The sequence below is a fragment of the Buteo buteo genome, chromosome 17 (genome assembly GCF_964188355.1).
Source record: "Buteo buteo chromosome 17, bButBut1.hap1.1, whole genome shotgun sequence".
In the NCBI taxonomy this organism is placed as follows: domain Eukaryota; kingdom Metazoa; phylum Chordata; class Aves; order Accipitriformes; family Accipitridae; genus Buteo; species Buteo buteo.
In genome coordinates, this window is record NC_134187.1 from 26,146,257 (window position 1) to 26,167,680 (window position 21,424).

A 21,424-nucleotide genomic window follows, 5' to 3' on the forward strand; every position below is an offset into this window, starting at 1 on the left:
TGCTTGTATTTTGCTGCTTTTAATTTCATTGAGTGTCTTATTCCACTTCTGTTATAAGATAGGGGAGATGAAAGCCCTTCTCTGTCTCTCTTACTGGGACCACATGCATAAAAAATAATTTATCTAATAATTTTTTAAACAAATTGGACTGTAATTCACTTCTCGTGCATTTCTCAGCTCTGCTTTTTCATTTTCTATTCCTTTGTATTTTACTTTGTTGGCTCTATTTCCTGGTCCTCACTTGATTGCTTCTGCGTTCTGTGAGAGTGCAAGAAACTGCCAAGCATTTTAACTTGTCTTCCTCAAAACTTTGAATGAATACTATTTGATTTAATTACCTGCAGAAAAGGAAACTGGGAAAGAATGGAGGGCACTTTCTCTTCTACCATTAGGATAGCGTCAATCAGTTGCTGGACTTCTACCCACAGAAGTTTGACAGACATGAAAGATTGTAATTAGCTTGATTCAAGAGGAAAAATGTTTACAGGAATTAAAAACCTAATTACTTTTCTCAGTTTTGCTCCAGTACAGAGTTGATGGAGATATTCATGACCTAAACCTACATTTCAGGTTTATTTCTGCAACCCTGGACAGTTTTATAAATTGCACATGTACAACAGTTGCTACATTTCCATAAAAACTATGAATAAAAAATGATCAGAAGAAACTGTAGGTATGGTATAAGATATATTAAAACTGGAGGGAAAGATACATGGTTAGTCATCTGTGCACTGGGTCAGATAGATAAAAATCTCCACTTGCTTTTGTTCCTTTGCCCTCAAGGAGAGGTTTTCAATGCAATTTTTGGTAAGGGAATAGGAATCTGGCTCTTCTTTCCCAGCTAGTTAGCAGTGCTATAGACCTCAGTGCTCACTTCACAAGGGCAATATCTCACTTACACATACATAAGCCTCTCTTCATTAGCCTGCACAGTGGGAGGTTAAACTGAATGTATGTATACATAGAACTGAGCTGCCCTTGCCATAGCAGGAATATTGAAAGGCAGCTTTGGTGTGCTTGAGAACCACACTGAAACTGTGTATGGTCTTTATGTACAAGGTAATAAAGTTGTGAAAAGTAAATAAACTCATGTTAGGAAAGTGTTGATGGGGCCATGTTTCACTGCTGAATGTGGAGATTCCTAGTCTTCTACACAGGAATGAGCAGAAAAGACAGATCAATCTTTGGGGCCCAAACCCATATGCTTGTCTTCAGTATTCAGGCTTGAAGAGGTGAAGAACACTCTCCAACTAGTGAAGTCTTACTCTGTCCCTTTTGTAGGGCAAAAATGATCCCTGGATCCTGGAGATGAATGTTCTCTAGCCTCAACCCTGCACCGCTTCATATTAGCGCCTGTTACTATTAGCAAGAAGGTACCATGGCACTAGAAAAATAAACAGTGTGCTTGTTTAATTAAGGTTAAGATACACATGCTCCTATTATACCTTTGTTTTGTTGTATGGGCATACTTTGTGAGAACGTAAGCAGTGAGATACTCTGCAAAGTGAGAGTTACGCTGTTCATTTCAAAGCTGTCTCTGTGCAACCCCTTCTTAGAGAAATACTCGTTTGGAGCAGGTTTTCAAAGGAATCCAGAACAAACAGTTCTCTCCCAGATCGTCCCTTGAGTAAAGTTCTCCTACAGCAAAACTGTCTGCTGAATAATGGCAAGAGTTAAGTAAGGTAGCTACTTCCTTGAGAAAGCTAGTGGAGGCATGATCTATGCTTGAACTAATGTGTATCCGAGTGGGCTGGCACAGCTGGGGTCATATGTGCTAAGCTATGGCATCTAAGGCTGAAGGATGAGGTGAAGCTGGTTTTCTCTTGCCGGAAAGGATAACATTTCCATTCCATCTTCTCTTGGATGATGTTTCCAAATGTGAGAAATGAGAGGTTCTGCTGCAGTGTAGGAACTGGTCTGAAATGGAAAGTAGCAGTTGTAGGGCAAGAAACATAAATGAGTTGGTACCTGAAGCATAACCAGAAAATTGTCCCCAGTTCTGCATTAGGATTAAGAACTGATGTCTATAGCTAGGTACTTCATGGGTCAATGTCAGAGTTGGACACGGAGTTATACAACCATGCTATTTGAAAGTTTCCGCTATACGCCAAGGTCATGTTAGGTTTTTTGGATGACAGTACCACATTGGGAGCTCATATATGGCTGATTATCCACCATGTCCTTCAGCTTCTCTCCTCTGAGTTCCTGCTTCTCACATCAATGGGAAATCAGGTAAACTGAATTTAGCTACACTAGATGCATCTTGTTTATTCATTCCCAGTATGCATACTGATTCAGATCACTGAATTTCACCTTTTCTCCCTATTGTCACTTTATTTTTTTTATCTTCTGTGAACTGTGCTAATTTTTCTTTTAGCCCCTTGATAAAAATGTTAAACAGGAAAGTGCCAAAGATCTAATTGCTGTCTTCACCCACCTAATACATAGTTACAGAGGGGCCAGGTCCAGACTCTGCTCAGAGGAGCATAGTGAAAGGAGGAGAGGCAACAGGCAAAGGTTGCAGCATGAGAAATTCCAACAAACACTAACAAAGAAAGTTTTACAGGTCAAAGCCTGGAAGGGGCTGCTGGAGATGTGTATATATATATATATATATATGTATGTATATATATATGCCTGATCTCTGCCCTGCACTCCTAGGTGGCTGGCAGACATGCTTCCAGTTATAAACTAAGAGGTTAACGATGCCTTAACCTAACCAGATAAATTGGCATCTGGTGATATTTATTTCTTCTCATTGACTACAAAAGCAGTCACAGTTCAAAAGCTGATATCTAGCGCTTAGAGGTTTAAAGTTACTGTAGCAGGCTCTGTCCTTCAGGTCCTTCCCATAGCGGTTGTACTTTTCAGGCTGTATGGCTGAGGATGACTCTGGGCTGCACTGTCTTCGTCCCACCAGTCCCCACCATGGGCCCTTCTGAAAGAGCAGGGCCCCATCTGGGGACAGAAAAAAGTAACATCAGCCTAATTCAGTGCCCACAGCTCTTGCATTGTTGAAATGGAGCTGAATGAAATGAAACGTGCCTAGTAGTTGCCTGCAGCTGACATTTCCCCCCACAGCAAAAATGATATAGAAAAGCCTTTCCTAGGAGCAAGACTGGGGTTTAATGCAACTCTGAATTTTGGGTGCCGAGGACTACTCTGCACCAGCAGCACACAGGCAGGGACCCGATGTCCAGCTCCTACGCATCTCCTCTGAAATGCAAACTTCCCTCTCTTGAACCTCAAAGCAGTGGTCAACGCACATAAGAACTAGCTCCAAGACCACCAGCAGGTTTCAGTAATCCCCACGGCCTGTTTGGAAACCAGCTGTCGTGGTTTAAGCCCAGCCAGAACAAAGCACCAAGAAGCCGCTCGCTCACTCCTCCCCCACAGCCCCACTGGGATGAGGAGGAGAAAATACAAAGAAAAGCTTGTGGGTCGAGACAAGGACAGGGAGGGATCACTCACCACTTATGGTCACAGGCTCAACTTGGGGAATAAACAAAATCAATTTAATTTACTACCAATCAAATCAAAACAAGGATAATGTGAAGTAAAACCAAACCTTGGAACACCTTCCCCCCACCCTCCTTCCTTCCCAGCTCAACCCCACTCCCGGTTTTCTCTCCCTCCTCCCTCCGGCGGCGCAGGGGGACGGGGAATGGGGGTTGGGGTCAGTTCCTCACACCTTGTCTCTGCCGCTCCTTCCTCCTCAGGGGGAGGACTCCTCACTCGGCCCCTGCTCCACCGGGGGGTCCCTCCCACGGGAGATAGTCCTTCACGAACTGCTCCAGCGTAGGTCCTTTCTGCGGGCTGCAGTCCTCCAGGCACAGCCTGCTCCAGCACGGGCTTCCCCCTGGCGTCCCGGCCATCTTGGGGGGCATCCACCCCCCTGCTCCGGCGTGGGCTCCTCTCTCCCCGGGCTGCAGGTGGGCATCTGCTCCCCCGCTCCGCTCCCTGGGCTGGGGGGGGACAGCCTGCCGTCTGGTCTCCCCACGGGCTGCAGGGGCATCCCCTCCTCCCCCGCTCCTCCTCCCCTCCTTCCTCACTCCCCTCGGGATCTGCACAGGGGTTCCTCTCCCATTCCCATCCCCTCACTCCCGGCAGGTTTTTTCCCCTTCTGAACTCTGTTCTCCCAGAGGCGCTACCGCCGTCACTGACGGGCTCGGCCTGGGCCAGCGGCGGGTCCGACTCGGAGCCGGGGAAGCTTCTGGCAGCTTCTCACAGGAGCCGGCCCTGCAGCCCCTGCCCCGCGACCAAAACCCCACCACACAAACCCATAACACCAGCCAAGGGGCAAGCTTATTTGTACCACATAAAAACAGATACTTATGTATGGGGTGTAGGCACCCAGCTACTGGCAGCAAGGGCTGCAGGGCAGCTTCTGTGAGGAGAGGCCGGGGCTGCCCCAAGCCGGACACAGCCGGTTCCAGCCGGTTCCAACCCACCCACCCCAGGGCACCGCTCAGCCCCACAGACAAGGTGGGGGTGCCTTGGCGTAAATATATTTAATAAGGGGCAAAACACTGCACGGTAGTGTGTGAGGGAAAAGCTGTGAGAAACAGCCCTGTGAACACAAGAGGAGAAGGAGGGGAGGAGGTAGAGGAGTCGGGAACAAAAGAGGGAAGTTGAGCCTGGGAAGAAGGTGTTTAAGCTTTTGTCTTAGTTTTTTACCATCCAACTCTATTAATTGGCAATAAATGAAAACTAATTTTCCCCAAATCAAGTCTGTTTTGCCTATGATAGTAATTGGTAAGTGATCTCCCTGTTTTTATCTCAGCCCACAAGCTTTTTTATCTTATTTTCTCTTCCCATCCTGTTGAGGAGGGGCAGTGAGAGAGCATCTGGGGGGGCATCTGGCAGCCCACCAAGGTCACCCCATCACAACTACTGACAGAAGGAAAAAGATGGCAGGTAGCAGCCTGAGCCTAAGCACTAAATGCACACTCCTTTGATCATTTTGAGCTAATGTTCACTCAGGCTGGGAAAGCTGGAGACTGGTTTGCATGGTAGTACGCAAGGTAACAAAATTTGGTAGAAGTCATTCAAGACTGTCAAACATCCTACCTTGCAGTAACTTCCTAGACTGGTCTCTGCTTTCCAGAAATTCTCCTTTAAACTGGAAAGGTAACAAGGTAAGTGTGTTAGGAAAGGACCTCAGGCTGCAGCCACTTTCCTATGGCCCTAAACAGCGGGAAAAAGACACAGCATGCTGTTAAATATGGGCCAGGAACAAAGACATTTTAGTGTTGAAAGGTGATTTTTACTGAGGTAAAACCAAAAAATTCTCACCATAAAATACATCTTTTTAAAAATGTGCATTTCTGTGCCTAAGTACAGCAATAGTGGTAACTGCATTGTATAGGAAGCATAGTGATGATCCTCTCAGGGATCAGGAAAGTGATTCACTAAGTGAAAATTACTTACAAAAAGTTATTTTGTAGGACCATGTTGACTGCTGTACTCATGTATCCAGTATGTTTTGGCAGTAGTTTTAGAAATGCTTAAGCTGACCTACACAACTGAAAAGAGTGCAATTAAGGGAGTGGTCATAGCCCCTCTGTGGCTCGCAGACACTTGCTCTTAATGCCTGACTTGTGCTGGCACCAGCAATCTAGCTGACTGTGTGATTAAATGTCTGATCCAGTAAAAAATCACCCTTAAAATAAATAGTCTAGAGTTTTCAACTGGTTCAGCTTATGTTGGAAGACAAGAAAAGCAGGGAAGGAGATGGTATAGACAAGGAAGGCCTGTTTTTTTTGGTGAGAGAGTTGGCTGTAAAACCACAGCCTGAACTATTCACTATGAATAGGGTACACAGTAAAGACATCAGAAATAAAGTATAGCTCTTGCAGGGGATTTTGTATCTCTCTACTAAGCATAGAAAAATCTGTTGAATGCCTGCTGTAAGGGTTAGGAACCCTCCAGTCAGTTTATCCTAATAGTTTTGCCTGAATTTGGCATCTTGCTTTTTTTTTGGTTAGTGTTGCTATACTCGGGTATGAAGAACTGCCACAAGAAGCATGCAGGAGATCTGCAAAATCCCTGTGAATACCTGGCACTTCTTTTGCCCCTTCAGAAGTGCTCACCCAAATACTAAAGATCCATTGGAATTAACTGCAGCCTACCAAAATACAATGCAGAGTAATTTATAAAGATCCCATACCGTCACCAGAAACCCTAACTTGTACTAAAGCCTATATTCTGGACTCACTGTTAAATCAATGAGAATTCTCCCAGTGCTTTCAATGGGAATGGACTTGCAACTTCATTGACAGCGAATGTTTTAAACAAAAACAGGTTGTGTAGGACCACAATCCTTACTCCCACTAAGCATAACTTTTGCCTGGCTATTGGAATAATGCTGCAGGCTGATTTGTACCTAAATAGGTCTTACCAGAGCAAGGGTTGAAGACAAACCCAAGTCCTTCTTGGAAAATGCATCAAAACTGCCTGTCTAACACCTAAATGCTTTGGACAGTTAAGAGTGAACCTCACAGTTAAGAGTGAATTCATGAGGTTATCATGCATTCTTAACTATTTTTGAGCCAGGAATTATTGGGCCAACAACATCGAGACACATAGGAGAAACGGCAACAAACGTCTGTATATCTTCTTTGCTCACTACTGTCTTGAAGGCTGGTAACAGAACTCAGGTGCTCTGATGTGTCTTAAAAGCTTTACCAAAGTCAGCTAAAGACTGTAATAATTACTGCTAGAGAGCTGTACCAGGACTCAAGGATACTCAGTATGGGGATCTTTTACAAAAGACTTAGATGTAAGCTGATTTCCTCCCTCGTTTGCCCAAAATTTGAAAGATCACACTCCGTACAGGTTAGAAACTAACTGACAAACCTGTGTCGGAATATCCACATAAGAAATGCTGCATCCTTAGACAGGGTTAACCCACAGGACTGTGTCACACCATGTAGGCCTGCAATGATAGCATAAGCAAAAATGGCTGTACATGTTAGAAGAAGTACACACTAGGTCATACATAAACAAGTTTAGGTGTCTTCACCTCAAACCAAATCAAGAAGATAAATAAAAAATAAACAAACAGAATACAAGTTCTCATCAACTATTTACTGAAATATCAGGAAATGACCCATCAGTTGGGCCAGACCTGGAGCAGTACAGGGTTGCCAGAGCAGAGATTCCCCTGCAGCCCGTGGGGAAGACCCTGGTGAGGCAGGCTGTCCCCCTGCAGCCCAGGGAGGTCCACAGCAAAGCAGATCTCCACCTGCAGCCCAGGGAGGACCCCACACCGGAGCAGGTGGATGCCCGAAGGAGGCTGTGACCCTGTGGGAAGCCCGCGCTGGAGCAGGCTCCTGGCAGGACCTGTGGCCCCGTGGAGAGAGGAGCACCACGCTGGAGCAGGTTTTCTGGCAGGACTTGTGACCCCGCAGGGGACCCACGCTGGAGCAGTCTGTGCCTGAAGGACTGCAGCCTGTGGGAAGGACCCACGGTGGAGAAGTTTGTGAAGGACTGTCTCCCGTGGGAGGGACCCCCCGGTGGAGCAGGGGCCGAGTGAGGAGTCCTCCCCCTGAGGAGGAAGGAGCAGCAGAGACAAGGTGTGAGGAACTGACCCCAACCCCCATTCCCCGTCCCCCTGCGCCGCCGGGGGGAGGAGGGAGAGAAAACCAGGAGTGGGGTTGAGCTAGGAAGGAGGGAGGGGTGGGGGGAAGGTGTTGTAAGGTTTGGTTTTATTTCTCATTATCCTACTCTGATTTGATTGGTAACAAATTAAACTAATTTGCCCACGTCAAGTCTGTTTTGCCCATGACAGTAATTGGGGAGTGATCTCTGCCAGTCCTTAGCTCGACCCATGAGCCTTTTTTTCTATTTTCTCTCCCCTGTCCAGCTTAGAAGGGGAGTGATAGAATGGCTTTGGTGGGCACCTGGCATCCAGCCAGGATCAACCCACCATACATGACCATCAGCTATTAGGCTTATCACCGACCAGTACCGGCAGACAGTCACCTCCTATGTCTTCTGCATCTTTGCTCGTGGAACATTTGTTTGAACAGCATTGCACCACAACTTTCCTCATATTCTGGTGAAAAAGTTCACTTAGCAAAGGAATTGAGATCAACCACAGGGTTTTCCAAACTTTCATATAAAACTAATCTGGGATTAAACCAAGGACTAAACTGTAATTACAATTGACATTAAGAAGGCAGGTGACAGATAAGACACTGTAGGTCAATATAAACCTTGTAATTCCTGGCAATGAAGGAAAAGTATTTATGGTGCTGAGAACTTCAGTCACGCTGAAGCTGGGGAGATTGATGAGCTCTCAAGTGGGCAACTCATTCATCAAATATCAGACAAGTGTACTCACAGCATTCCAAGGTCAAGCAGCATCTTATTTCTCAACCCATAGCTAACACAGGAATTAAACAATGCCATTAGGGATTGCACACAAGTCTTTTCTTGTAAACTGTATCATTAATATAGAACTAAAAATAACAGATGTGAAACCCCAAGACAACATCCTACAGAGCAGCTTTTCAAAGCATCAGTGCAATTTATTGAAGTGATTAAAAGTATTTGAAATTCCTTTGTCAAGTCATCTGCTGAAACCATAGATTTTAAAAAAAAAAAAAAAAGGGAGGAAAATAAATAACATTTTAAGTTTGGAAGGTATTAAACCTTAGGAACTATACCAGGTTTGTGTGACGGTTTACTACCTCTCCTTCACATGTCCCTTCTCTGGTTTATAAATGCAAATGAAATGCCTTTGCATGAGGCATATGGATTAACAAGGATCCTCTTCATATGAAGTATAAAGACTTTATCCTCCAAGAAAAGTAAAAATGGAGTTTGCAAGCCCCAACTTTCATTCATGACACAACACGACAACATGACCACATAAAAGTAAAAAGTTTATTTGATTAGAACAGATCCTCTAGATACAAAAGTTTAGTTACACAAAAAATGCCATTTGGCAGTCAATTTGTTTCCTAATTCAGTAATGAGAGAAAAGTGCAGCTTAGTTATAAAGGCACAATGCTGATATTTCAGACAAGTCACTGATGTCCAATAGAACTGGCAAGAGAAACACCTTCCTCATACTTTCTTTAAAACCCACTTGTTTCATTTGCCTACAGTGATATTAAAAATAATAAAGGCCTGATTTGGAAGCAATCATCATACAAAAATCTGATCTGGATCTCAGAAGAAAGTTCTCAGAAGTAGCAGAATATGCTGAAGCTGCCAGTCAGCAACTCACATTTCCTTCTTTTTCGCTCTTCCAAAGTCTCCAGGAAGACAGCACGCTTGCCGCCACTTCACTTGCTTAAAGTTACCAAAAAAAATCTCAAGAAGAATGAAGGAAAAAATAGGCTAGTAGTAAAGTGTTATAAAAGATACCACCTACTGTATTTTGTATGAAAGAACATAAGATACTGCCCATTGAAACTCCTTTCAAACAGCCCTTCACCTTCTCTCTGCAGTATAATTGTACATGTGCAATCTGATAGTTCTCTTAAACTGAGCACAACTGCTGTTTTAGCCAGGCACACTAATTCGCTTTCATGTCATGATACATGTGGAGAACTCTCCTCACCGTCTCCACGTATTTATCATCAGGAACAGGTTTTCTCTGGCTTCCTGGCTCTAGAAATTTCTTGATTGTGGGGATGCTGCTTATCCTTGCTTTAAATGCCTAAAAAGGTAAACAGTAAGTACATGGTATTTAAAGAACAGGAAGTAACACAAGAAAAAACAATTTTACTGATTTGTGTAACATCCTTCAAAAAGTTGTATGTGAAGGCAAGACAGGAAATACAGTTTTAGCCATGGATGAATTTTACTCCCCCCCCCAACCTTGTTAAAGAGTAATAAAACAGCCCTCTGTCTTGTATTGATATGGGATGAAGTGGAAACAGTTATCTGTGGTTTCAGATGTGTACTTTACACAGATCACTTCTTGTGATCCAGAAAATATCTTCTGCTTAAAGGTATCACAGAACTGGTGAGGGGATGGAAAAAAAAAAGGAGGGTGGAATTCTTCAGATCTGTACAGGAATTACTCCAGAAAATAGGTTCTCTAGATGAAACATATTACGAGGTTCTTCCTAAAGCAAGAAGAACAAGACTACAAGGAAAGAGGAGTGACAAATGCTCTTGTTTTGTGGAATTATCTACACACAACAGATTTTGAAATATCATTTATCACATTTCCAGCCATGAGTGTATTGTTAGTGTAAGGTACCTGTAACTGAGGAAAGCCTAAGAGCACATCTGACTTCTTCTCTTCTACCATTAAAATGGCTTCAAGAAGATGAACATCTGCCCAGCTAAAACTGTTGCCAACAAGAAAGTCCTGCCCATGGTCTTTCAAAACCTAGAAGTGTCATAAATAAAAATGTTCAGATGTGGATAGCCAGCTGGGGTTGATGTTTTCAAAATGCACAAGCACACCTTCTTTGACAATACTTACTGCCTCCTCTTCTTTTCACCTTTTTCTCCTATGCAAGTAGGGATAGTAATAGTGTGGGGAATGTGGGCCCAGAGCCTGCGATCACTGACCATTTTACGGGATATCTATGAGCAGTCCTCACAGCGGCAGTCTAGAATCCCAGGGTTTCTCCTATAGCCCTAGGTAACCCCACAGACTGGACTACAGGGTTAGATACCTCCTTGGTATTCACTCCTTTCCAGTGTAATCAATCTTGAATTTTTCTGTATGTAACAGCTTCAGTGGGAAAATAGAGAATGTAAAAGAGAGGTGATCAGCCTAAAGCATTGGGGCTAGGATGCAACAAATGGAATCTAGGGTAGAATGAACTCTGGCAGCCATCTATAGGAGAGCTGGTATTTAGGTTGGAAACTGTCTTCCCTTTAGTCTTTAAAACAGAAAAGCAGCTATTTCTGCCAGATCATCCTGCCTATGTATGTTAATTTCCATTGAGAGCACCTCTTAGGTCCTCTCTAAGATCAGTTAGAGAAAGACCAAGATTCCAGTATGGCTTAAGCAGCAGACCACTCAGACTGGAAGACAGCAATGATAGCCATCTATTACTGTGGTTAAAAAAAAAGTAGATGTATTTGAAATTTAAATAAAGCTGACAGTTTGCTATTCTAAAATGGCATTGCCTTTGCAATGCAAGTTACTGTGGTGAGTTGACCCTGGCTGGACGCCAGGTGCCCACCAAAGCCACTCTATCACTTGTCTCCTCAGCTGGACAGGAGAGAGAAAATATAATGAAAGGCTCATGAGTCGAGATAAGGACAGGGAGGGATACTCATCAATTGCTGTCACAGGCAAAACAGACTCCACGTGGGGAAATTAGTTTAATTTGTTACCAATCAAATCAGAGCAGGATAATGAGAAATAAAACCAAATCTTAAGAACACCTTCCCTCCACCCCTCCCTCCTTCCTGGGCTCAGCTTCACTCCCTAATTCTCTACCTCCTGCCCCTGAGTGGCAGAGGCGGACGGGGAATGGGGTTGGAGTCAGTTCCTCACACCTTGTCTCTACCGCTCCTTCCTCCTCAGGGGGAGGACTCCTCACTCGTCCCCTGCTCCACCATGGGGTCCCTCCCACAGGAGACAGTCCTTCACAAACTTCTCCAATGTGAGTCCTTCTCACGGGCTGCAGTCCTTCAGGCATAGACTGCTCCAGCATGGGCTCCTCTCTCCACAGGGCCACAGGTCCTGCCAGGAGCCTGCTCCAGCGCAGGCTTCCCATGGGGTCACAGCCTCCTTTGGGCATCCACCTGCTCTGGCGTGGGGTCATCCCCAGGCTGCAGGTGGATATCTGCTTCGCTGTGGACCTCCCTGGGCTGCAGGGGGACAGCCTGCCTCACCATGGTCTTCCCCATGGTGCTGCAGGGGAATCTCTGCTCTGGCACCTGGAGCACCTCCTTCTTCACTGACCTGGGGGTGTGCAGGGTTGTTTGTCTCACATATTCCCACTGCTCTCTCCAGCTGCAGCTTGTTGCACAGGTTTTTCCCCTTTTTCAATCTGTTCTCCCAGAGGCACTACCACTATCACTGATGGGCTTGGCCTTGGCCAGTGGTGGGTCCGACTTGGAGCCAGCTGGCATTGGCTCTATCAGACATGGGGGAAGCCTCTAGCAGCTTCTCAGAGAAGCCACTCCTGCAGCCCCCCTGCTACCGAAACCTTGCCACACAAACCAAATAGTTACACAGTTTCATTTTTCCTAAAACCAGGAATTGCTTTTTTAACTGTATATAGCTAGGTTTACACATTCATTGGATCATAACAGTTTTGAGCCAAAGGGGATATTTGGACCCTTCAGTCTGAATGTTGATGCTGCTCAGACCATGAAATCTCATTTAGGAATTTCTGCATTTAACCTGCTCTGTCCTCCCTCTCATCTCTCCAGCCTGCAGACAGTGTGATGTCCTGGTTTAAAATACTGCACTGATACTTTTCTGTTTCTTCTGCTTTTGGTACAATACCCGGTGTTCCCATTGCTATGCTTCCAGAACAATGGAAGGAAATGATCCTTCTACATACCTTTTCATATGCTGGGAAATACCTGCTTGTTGCCTTTTGGACTATAACAGCATGTTGTTTCTCTTTATCCTCAGCCGACAAGAATGGGAATATCAAAATGAAGCCCATAAGGTCATCAGTTCCTCCAACATACATATCAATCCTTAAAACAAAAGCAAACAAAAACCTTAAATAAGAAGGCACCTTCATAAGCAGAGTTTCTTAGATTTTCATTGTGATAGTAGAAGTTGAACTTCCCACCCTCCTCATGAAAATTATTTTTGGAGTTAAAAGAAAATATGTCACAGTCTGAGTCTCACTCATAATTATAGTGTTGTCAGCACTTTACTTGCTTCATTGTGCAGGATTAGACAGGATTGTACAGAGGTTAAAAAAGTTTAACTTTGGTGTTATAGATCACTTTAGAATCACCAAAGAAACACACAATACCACAAGAAGTCATCCCCAACTGGTTTAGTTGTCTGGATGTATCCTGCCTTCAGGGCTTCATCCAAAGTCCAAGTGGTACCAAATAGATTAATTATGGGGTTGGAAACCTGAACTGTACCAGGTTCCACATCTAGCTTAATTATTAGTACAGCAGTCCTTCAGATCATTCCTTTTATCCATTTTTCCATAGCTCTGACAGTAGGTTTTGTACCGTAGACAAGACTCAAATTTAAATTAAGTCCTCACGAATATGAATAAAGTGTCTGGTAAAATAGTCTAACAAAGTCTTCTAACGATCCTATGTGGTAAGAGATTTGAGTTCCTGCTGTGTAATAAGACTAACTGCAGTTTTTGTTGTCAGGCAACAGCTTCTCAAAAAAGCCTCTGTAAGGATTAAACAAGTTACATGCAATAAGAAGCTATCAGATATTCCTGCAAGCCTTAATGTATGCCAGCTTCTCACCTGCATCTAATCTAGTCTTCCAAAACTGCACTTCCATACTATACAAGACCAGCTATCCAAAGTACTTAAGCCTGGAGCTAATAACAGCAAGCCTTCCTCGAAACACTGATGCTTCCTTCCCCCTGCCCAAGAACAAATCAACAAATACACTTCATTTATATTTGCTGGTAAAACAGCAGGAATAGCTTCCAGGCTAAATCTGAAACTTGATGTAAGAGAATTCTGTTTGAAGCAAAAGGTATGCAAGGAATGCAAGCTACAGGAAATGATGGCTTATTAACAACGTAAAGAAGCTGATAAACTATGACTGAGGCTCCTGCCTGAATATTAATTCTTTTTGTTACTTCCCTGAACCTGCTTCAGCCAATTCTTCCAACCATTTGCATTGTTTAATGGCAGTTTATTTTAAAGTATCTATTAAAGTTAGATGCCTTACTAGTTGACCTTTAGTTTTCCTTCTTTTGAAAAACAATAGCAAATAGACATTTAAAGGCTACATATTGAGATAGCCCAATCACATTTTTTTTCCTTCACACAGACACATCAAGACCGGGATTTAATTTCACATGAAACCAGAAGTTTTTCAAAATTAGCTGTTCTTTCCCCAACTTTCAAAGACCTAAACCATGCACTTTTCACAGTGCTGTGGAACATCATGCAATCGCAGATAGCATCAATGACAGATCTTATTTTGCAGCCAAAAGTTAAAAACTAACCACTGCTTTCCAAAAAGTTCTCTGTTTACAAAAGTAGTTCAACATTTACATGCTAGTCACCTCTCAAATACCTGTGTCAAGCTGTATTAAAGCACAATAAACCCCTGCCTCAAAAATTTTTTATGTAAAAATAATCAAATTAGAACAGATCAGTTGGCCTGCATCTAACTGTGGCCTGTCAGGCTTACTGCAAGTTGTGTGTCACTGAGGCACGCAGGTGCTTCTCTGGGTGTCCAAGTATGCAATTAATTCTAGATGTATCTAAGCTACTATAATAAATTCAACAAGAGTAGTACTGTTACAGTACAGGGCTCTCTCCATCAGGTCCTTCCCATAGAGGTTGTACTTTGCTGCTATGTAGCTGAGAATGGCTCTAGTCTGCACCATCTTCATCCCATCGATCTCCACCATGGGCACTTGCTGAAACAGCAGGGATCCACCTAAAGGGAAAGCCAAACATTATTCTACTGGATCTAGTAACTCCACATCAGATTTCTTGCTGTCTTCAGAATATCATTACTTTTATGGTGAGCTTGCTGTGGGTAGTCATTATATTAAACTGGAGTTCTTCCACACAAACAATAAGTTACAGTGGTGAAGACAAATTAAACTGCGGAACACAATTATTGTGGATTAACAGGCTTGCTTTTAAAAAATTTCACTGAAGTTGCAGTCAGGACTGTGTACAGCAGCTTTTACGCTGAAATTGAAATACAGTGGAGACAATCACACTGAACATATCAGCTGAGTAAAAAGTGACTAATTCTAAATACAGTTAAAAAATTCTGTTCCATTATTTAAAACACAGTTGAAGCAAATGTCAGATTCCAAAATTTCTCTCTTAAAACCAGTATCTTAAGCTAAATCAGGACATTCAATGAACTTTTAGGATACGTTTTTTCAAGTTACTGAAGCCCAGGGTAAGTTTGTGGGACCAGGTAGGACACGTAGACAAACAGAGAACAGAACAACCCAGAGGCCAGCCTGGGGAATTCTACAGGTTGGAAAGAAATTAAATTTTCCATTGCATCTGTCCACATATGGGGAAAAAATCAGCCTCTGCAGCTGTTCACAGCTCTCAGTTTTACTCCCCTCTCTGCTGTGTGGAAAGAAAGTCCCACAGTGTCTTCAAAGTCTTCTCAGAGACTAAGTAAAGTCTGGCCACCCTTTTCTTGAAGTTTCGCGTTGACTCACCTTGCAGGAGCTTCTCATACTGCTCTCGAGTTTCCAAAAACTCTTCTTCAAACTGACAAAGAGAATGAGGAAGAAAAGGAAATTAGCATCTTCTCACATTTCTAGAACAGATAAACTTTTTAAGCATCATAAAAGGAAGAGAATATACACATCATGGTTCCTTCCATTCCAGATATGGCTCTAAGGAAGAAAATACTAAGGGCAGAAGCACTGTCAAAACTTCTTGGACTGTCATCTTTGACAAACGCTGCTAAAGGCAACCCTAACAGAAAAACAGGCAATAAGAACTGGAGTGAGGATGGTTTGTATGGTATTGAACGGGCAATTTAACATGAGACAGTCAACAATACAGACTAGGCTGTCCTTAAAATTCTTTCTAGTATGTGGGAAAAAAGCTCTGCTGTGGGATATTTTGATTTGGGAGCTAGACAGGACTTAGAAAGTTAAAATGAAGCTTTTACAAAATAATGTAAAAGCAGTACGCCCAGGAGGAAGTTTAGTACAGAAGCATGTTTAGGATACCTAAAGATGAATTATTCACTAGATGAGAAACAAAAAGATACAGAATTGCCCGTGATCAGAATGATGTAGTTATATTCAACATGGTTGAGGATGGCTGGTCCAATCAGTGCCACTTACGGAGGAATTCAGTTCAAGATTAAAACACCAAAGTTAGATGTCTACATGTACATGTTTGCACGTTCCATACATGTCTATAGTCAATGTAGACCATGCAGACTAGAAAATGATTGAGCTTACCAACCCCTAGATGCCTAGCTATGGACTCCCAAGGATCCTTCCTCAGTCAACTTCTCTCAGAAATTCTGTGCAACTTATGTTAATAATTAAGACTTGCTATACTAGGGAAACCCCAGAAGATTAGGCATACTAAAACAGTGCCAATGTTCAAGCATACCAAGTGTGATCACTGAGTCAAAAATTCAGAACCCAGGTTTCTGCTGATGAAAAGCTGGGAAAAGAATATCTCAAGGAAAAATGTAATAATTGATACCTGTCAATATTTTTTTTTAATTTAGAAAAAAATAGAAGAGAGAGAGAATTAAAACACAGGAACAAATGATGCAGGAAGCAGTCAGTTGTGTCTGCTGTAAGGCCTTCAGATAAAGACTGGCAGTCTTTTTGAAACACTCATATTCCTTGGCTCAGTACAGGGGTAACCACATGAAGTGTAACAGCCTGCAGTCCTAAAGAGGACGCTTGGAGCAACTACTAGTCCTTTCTGTCCTCAAACTGAATTATCAGTTTATCACCAAGATAGATAGCAAATGAATAAGTAAACTATATCCCATTAAAAAGAACAATTTTAAAGTGGTGTCTTGCTTCTCTGGTTTACCCAAATATTTTTCTTCCTGCTCTGAGACTTCTAATTTCCCTACACATGTGGGTCAGTTTGCTCACTTCACCCTGTTAAGCCTCATCTAAATGATGCAAGTAAAACAAAAACTATTTTGTGCTATAGCTTATTGTGGAGGATGCAGCCAGTGGAGTGAAAAATAAAATAAAAATCTGTACGAGCATCCAACTGAAAACAGAAAGACTAGAGAAAGTAAATTATTGCTGTTTTACTTGGCACAGATAATACTTGTTATGCCAGGAACACATCTATCATTCAGCTCAACAGCTCTGGGTCAGTAATCGAATGCTTAATTAAGCATTACGCATTCTTGCATTAAGCAAGAAACTGGTTTACAGTGTCATTGCTCAGAAGACATGTAACTTGATGCCATACTTTTGTGTGCCTAAAGTAAGAGTGTTTAATTATACTGACTAGCCAATGCTCTTTTACTATTGTGTCTTGGGATGCCTTTTCTTTTTTGGTTAATAACGTGTGATCTGCCTCAAAGACAAACTTACCAATGTTCAGCTTCAAGTTAAAAACACTAAAACAAACCTCGACCCCAGCTGCAGCTAACAACCAGCGAATTGACTCCATCTTGCCTCTTCCATCAAAGTAGTAAAGTTTTGGTTTTCCGGCCATGACTTCAAACTTCCTGTTACCTAAAATAGTAATAAAAGATAATAAGTGAATAGTGATACAAAAATCTGATGGCAGCTGGAATAACGGTTAACAGGTCACTCACATGACAAAAATTTAAGTTAATTTTTGACAAAACATTTCAGTCAAGTTTGTCTAAACTGATTTGGTTTTACTGCTGCACAGTCAAGTCACAGTATTTCATAGTCTTTTCATTCCCCTGAAATTCAGGAAAAGTAAGCATCAAGGAAGTAGGAGATAACAGAAAAAAATAAAGTCACCACTAAGGAAATCCTTAAAACTTTTAGAAAATGTAAGTTTTAGCACTGGAGTTACTCAATCACCACTGAAAGCCAAGTTTCAATCAAAGGGGAGAAGAGGCACTAGACAGGTTTTTCAAATCTGACAGTTCTTGTATCAAAGAATGCTGAAGTACGTAAACATTAATTCTATGCATACTTAGGTGAAGTATGGGAATGTATTTTCAAAGCTTCTCACTTTTCTTTCTAGCTGTGGTGATCCAGGGTAAGTATGTGATCTGGAATCAGTAGAAACTTTTAAAAGAATGACCAGTTTCTTCTGTAATAATCTAGATTAAAATACAAAGATTCAGACTTTTGCACCACTTCTACTGGTGGCACTTTTTTCTATTAATAAACCCTGTTGCTAAGCAAAACTTTACAGACTTTTCAGTTGACCAAATACACCATGCTTTGCAAGCAGCATTTTAGTTCTTGAATGGCTTTATAAACGAGGCTATTAATTGTTATTTTTTGAACAGACTAGTGTTTAGGTCTCAGCAGGAATTGGATTCCACTGTAGAGCCATAAGCCAAAGGAGCATCAAATTTCATCATACTGGCATTTCATATGCAGAACTCCATAATAGCAACTCCTCGCTGCAACTGAGAGCTGTTTTCCCTCTGTAGGGAGATTTCTTCTCACTCCAGTCCACAATTCATGTAATCCTGGAAAAGAGGCTGTTGGCATGTGAATAACCTCCAGTTCCCAATGTTGCAAGAGCTCCTTCATAAGCGGAGGGGAAAAGTGACCTCTGAAGGACCTTGAGCATATGCGAGGCAAGCAATCCACTTGTTAGCCAAGAGGCATGACAACAGAACATAAAATACAGGACTGCATCTTACCATGGGAATTCAAATGAGTCAGGCTATTCCGCCTTTCATGCCTGCTTAGGGGCGTCCATTTCTTCCCAGAGAAGTCACTGGGAACTAAAACATTGCTGAGTAGTATCTATACTGCTAATAAATATAACAGTGCATGAGAAACAGCAAAAAAGACTAAAGAAAACTACCAGTGTGAACTACATGCAAGAACAGAATGAAACAGGAGTTGCTTGTAATACAGCTAAATTCACAGAAGAAGAAAAAAAAGCCAAAGGTAATTTTTAACTTGAAGTTTAAAAAATTAAGGAAACAGAAGAGTCACTTTTCTTCAGTGCACCTTCCTCAGACATGCTGCTAGCAGGCCAACTGACATGTCACAGGAGATAAGCAAGTCACTGTCGCCAAGCACACATCAATGCAGCAAAGGCAAACGGAAGGTAAAGACATGGCGGATGCTCGTCTCGTAAATACAGGGGGATCAACAAGCTTTGAAGCAAGCTGTAGCATTCTGGTTCCTAAGACTGAGCCTGCCATGCAACATTGGAAGAGAAAGTCCAATTTGTCAACTGAAATCTGATGGAAAGAGAGCACCCTGGGAACGGGCAAAGATCTTCTCCCTTGCCCGTTCTTCTCACCAGACGTAAAGGAGGAAAAATGGCAATTTGCAGCCCAGAGCCGCAATCGCAGGTAGGTTGCTGGCCATTCTGCTCAGCCTGGTATCTCAACAACAAAGGGGACTTTGGGGAAAAAAAGGATCTGAATTTACTCCCTTGTCGTGATTTACGAAGGCCACCTGGGCTAACAGGGGGAAAGAAGGAACACAAATATCTGCACAAGAAGTCATCGCTCGCATCCTAGCCACACAGACCAGAAGAACACTGGTGAAAAGACCCAGATGACCAGCTCCGCCTGGCATGTCCTGCGGATCCAAGACTCCAGGACCTGATTTTCACTGCAGCCCTCAGCCCAACGGCGGACGCTCTTTTCTACCCTGCGTCACGTAAGGCCAACCTGTGGGGGAAAGCCCCCTACTCAGGCTACGACAGGCCATACCCTCCTGGGCCATCAACTCCAACCCCTTCCGTGACAAGTCCTTCGCAGACACGAGACGAAGAGTGGTTCACGTTACGAAATGGGGGTCCATCGCGCTGACAGCTGGCGGTGGGGGGAGGGCTTGGAGGCAAAGAGCAGAACGGAGCAAGCTCTCACATAAGAGATGAGTAACGCTGGAGTACACGCTCCTTGTACAAGTGCCCGGTAAGTCCAGGGCGAGCCGGCCCTGACCCGGGCGGTTATCCCCTCACCGGACACCCGAATGCCAACCTGAACCCAGCACGGCCCCCCCCCAGCCACATACCACCAGAGGCAAGCGAGCCAGAGGATAGCAGGGTGGTGATGGGAAAAGAGAAATCACAGAAACCCACGCTATTCGCACAGAGAATTAAAAAAAAAAAATAATAAAAACAAGCGAACATACAGAGCTTTTAACCAGCGAGGCAGTAGCGCTTCCCGCCGCAGAGCCCCACAGGCCGCCAGCTGCGGGCGGGCTGGCGGCCACCCCGTGAGGAGAACCCGAGCCGAGCCGAGCCCGCCCGAGCCGAGCCGAGCCGAGCCGAACCCGCCCGAGCCGAGCCGAGCGAGCCGAGCCGAAGGCCGGCGCACACCCACCTCTCCTGCCAGCAGACGCCACCACCCCGCCCCCAGCCTCAGCGCTACGTAGCGGCGACCAGAGGGATAACCGCCAATAGGAAGCCGGTAATCTACATATTTCCCAAAGGCTTCTGCGTGAAAAACGTAATAAAAAACCAAAGAATTCGAACGGTTAAAGAGTTTGAACTCCGTAGCCCGGAGCGTACGGTGTTAGAGAGAGGCGTTTCCGCCGTGTGTGTCGCTGGGCTTTGCGCGTCGGCGTGTCGCCGTGACCGCGGAGGGGTCGATTTCCTGGCCCTTATATACCGTTACGGTCGCAGTATTGCTTCGGATGTGAGGGCGATCTGGCTGCGACATCTGTCACCCCATTGATCGCCAGGGTTGATTCGGCTGATCTGGCTGGCTAGGCGGGTGTCCCCTTCCTCCCTCACCGCTCCATGTGCGTCCCTCCCGAAGCTGCGCGCTCGGTCGAAGAGGACGACCTTCCCCGATAGAGACGTACCGTTCATCGGTCAAGGGTATACGGTAGCTGCGCTCCCCTGCTAGAACCTCCAAACAAGCTCAAGGTCCATTTGTAGGAGAACGTAGGGTAGTCAAGCTTCCAAGACTGCAGACACATCCAAGTGAGGCACTGCATGGGGCAGTCTGCCATTGTTTTGTACCACACCAGAAACAGTTATTTCCCCTCGGACAGTCCCTCTAACCGTATTACCTTATTCACACTACATGGGCGTGTGTATGTGTGCAATGAGGAATTCCAATTAACTTTTATTTGCATCCCTAAGGCCATCCTCCATTTATCACTCCTCCCACTTCCATCCCCTACCCACCTTACGAATCCTTGAGCTCCCCACCTTACACACACGCCAGTTACAATCTACCATCCTTGAACTTGTAAATGTTATTTTTCACCTAGTTCATCACCTGTACAATTCATTTTAAGCCCACGTGAACAGTTAGCAAAAGGACTGGCTTTGTGAGTTATCAACTGTCTTCAGCTTCTCCTGCCTTGAAAGCGGGGGGAGAAGGCTGAGGTGACACAAGACACTCAGAACAATTATAGAACAAACCAAAACAGAATAGAGTATTTTAGCTGGAAGGGACCCAGTGATTACCCAGTCCAACTGCCTGTCCTTCCAAGGTGTTATACATCTTCTGGTTTAATTCAGCATTGCAGTTAGTTTCAGAGGAGTTGACATCCAAGGACTAAACTATTAGCTTTACACGAAGCTCACGGTATACTACAGAAATTTCATGCTTAGACTCAAATCACGTGGCCAATGAACCTGCGTGTAAAAGCACAGCTACCAGGAGGCAGCACCCCTCCGAGAAGGCACCAAATGTAACGCTTACTTA

At 43.9% G+C, this 21,424-nt stretch overlaps 1 protein-coding gene and 1 long non-coding RNA gene across 6 annotated transcripts; both read right to left on the minus strand.

The window, feature by feature from the left end:
• Positions 1-2,769: 2,769 nt before the first annotated feature.
• On the minus strand, positions 2,770-6,939 carry LOC142040806 (uncharacterized). The gene is made up of 3 exons (XR_012653302.1): positions 6,859-6,939; positions 5,071-5,122; positions 2,770-2,958 (listed from the first exon to the last, which is right to left on the minus strand). It is a non-coding gene; the product is annotated as an uncharacterized LOC142040806 (long non-coding RNA).
• Positions 6,940-8,870: 1,931 nt separating this feature from the next.
• Positions 8,871-20,133, minus strand: LOC142040901 (glutathione S-transferase 3). Of its 5 annotated transcripts, none has more exons than XM_075049283.1 (8): positions 19,896-20,080; positions 17,794-17,884; positions 17,212-17,318; positions 15,300-15,351; positions 14,413-14,545; positions 12,498-12,639; positions 10,223-10,354; positions 8,871-9,673 (listed from the first exon to the last, which is right to left on the minus strand). In XM_075049283.1, the coding sequence occupies exons 3-8, from the start codon at positions 17,296-17,298 to the stop codon at positions 9,530-9,532; spliced, it is 690 nt and encodes a 229-aa protein (XP_074905384.1). In that variant the 5' UTR covers positions 17,299-17,318; positions 17,794-17,884; positions 19,896-20,080; the 3' UTR covers positions 8,871-9,529. The 5 variants fall into 5 exon arrangements, with proteins under 5 accessions (XP_074905384.1, XP_074905383.1, XP_074905382.1 ...); XM_075049282.1 differs by lacking the exon at positions 17,794-17,884 and adding an exon at positions 18,440-18,523; XM_075049281.1 differs by lacking the exon at positions 17,794-17,884 and adding an exon at positions 18,440-18,553.
• Positions 20,134-21,424: the final 1,291 nt, after the last annotated feature.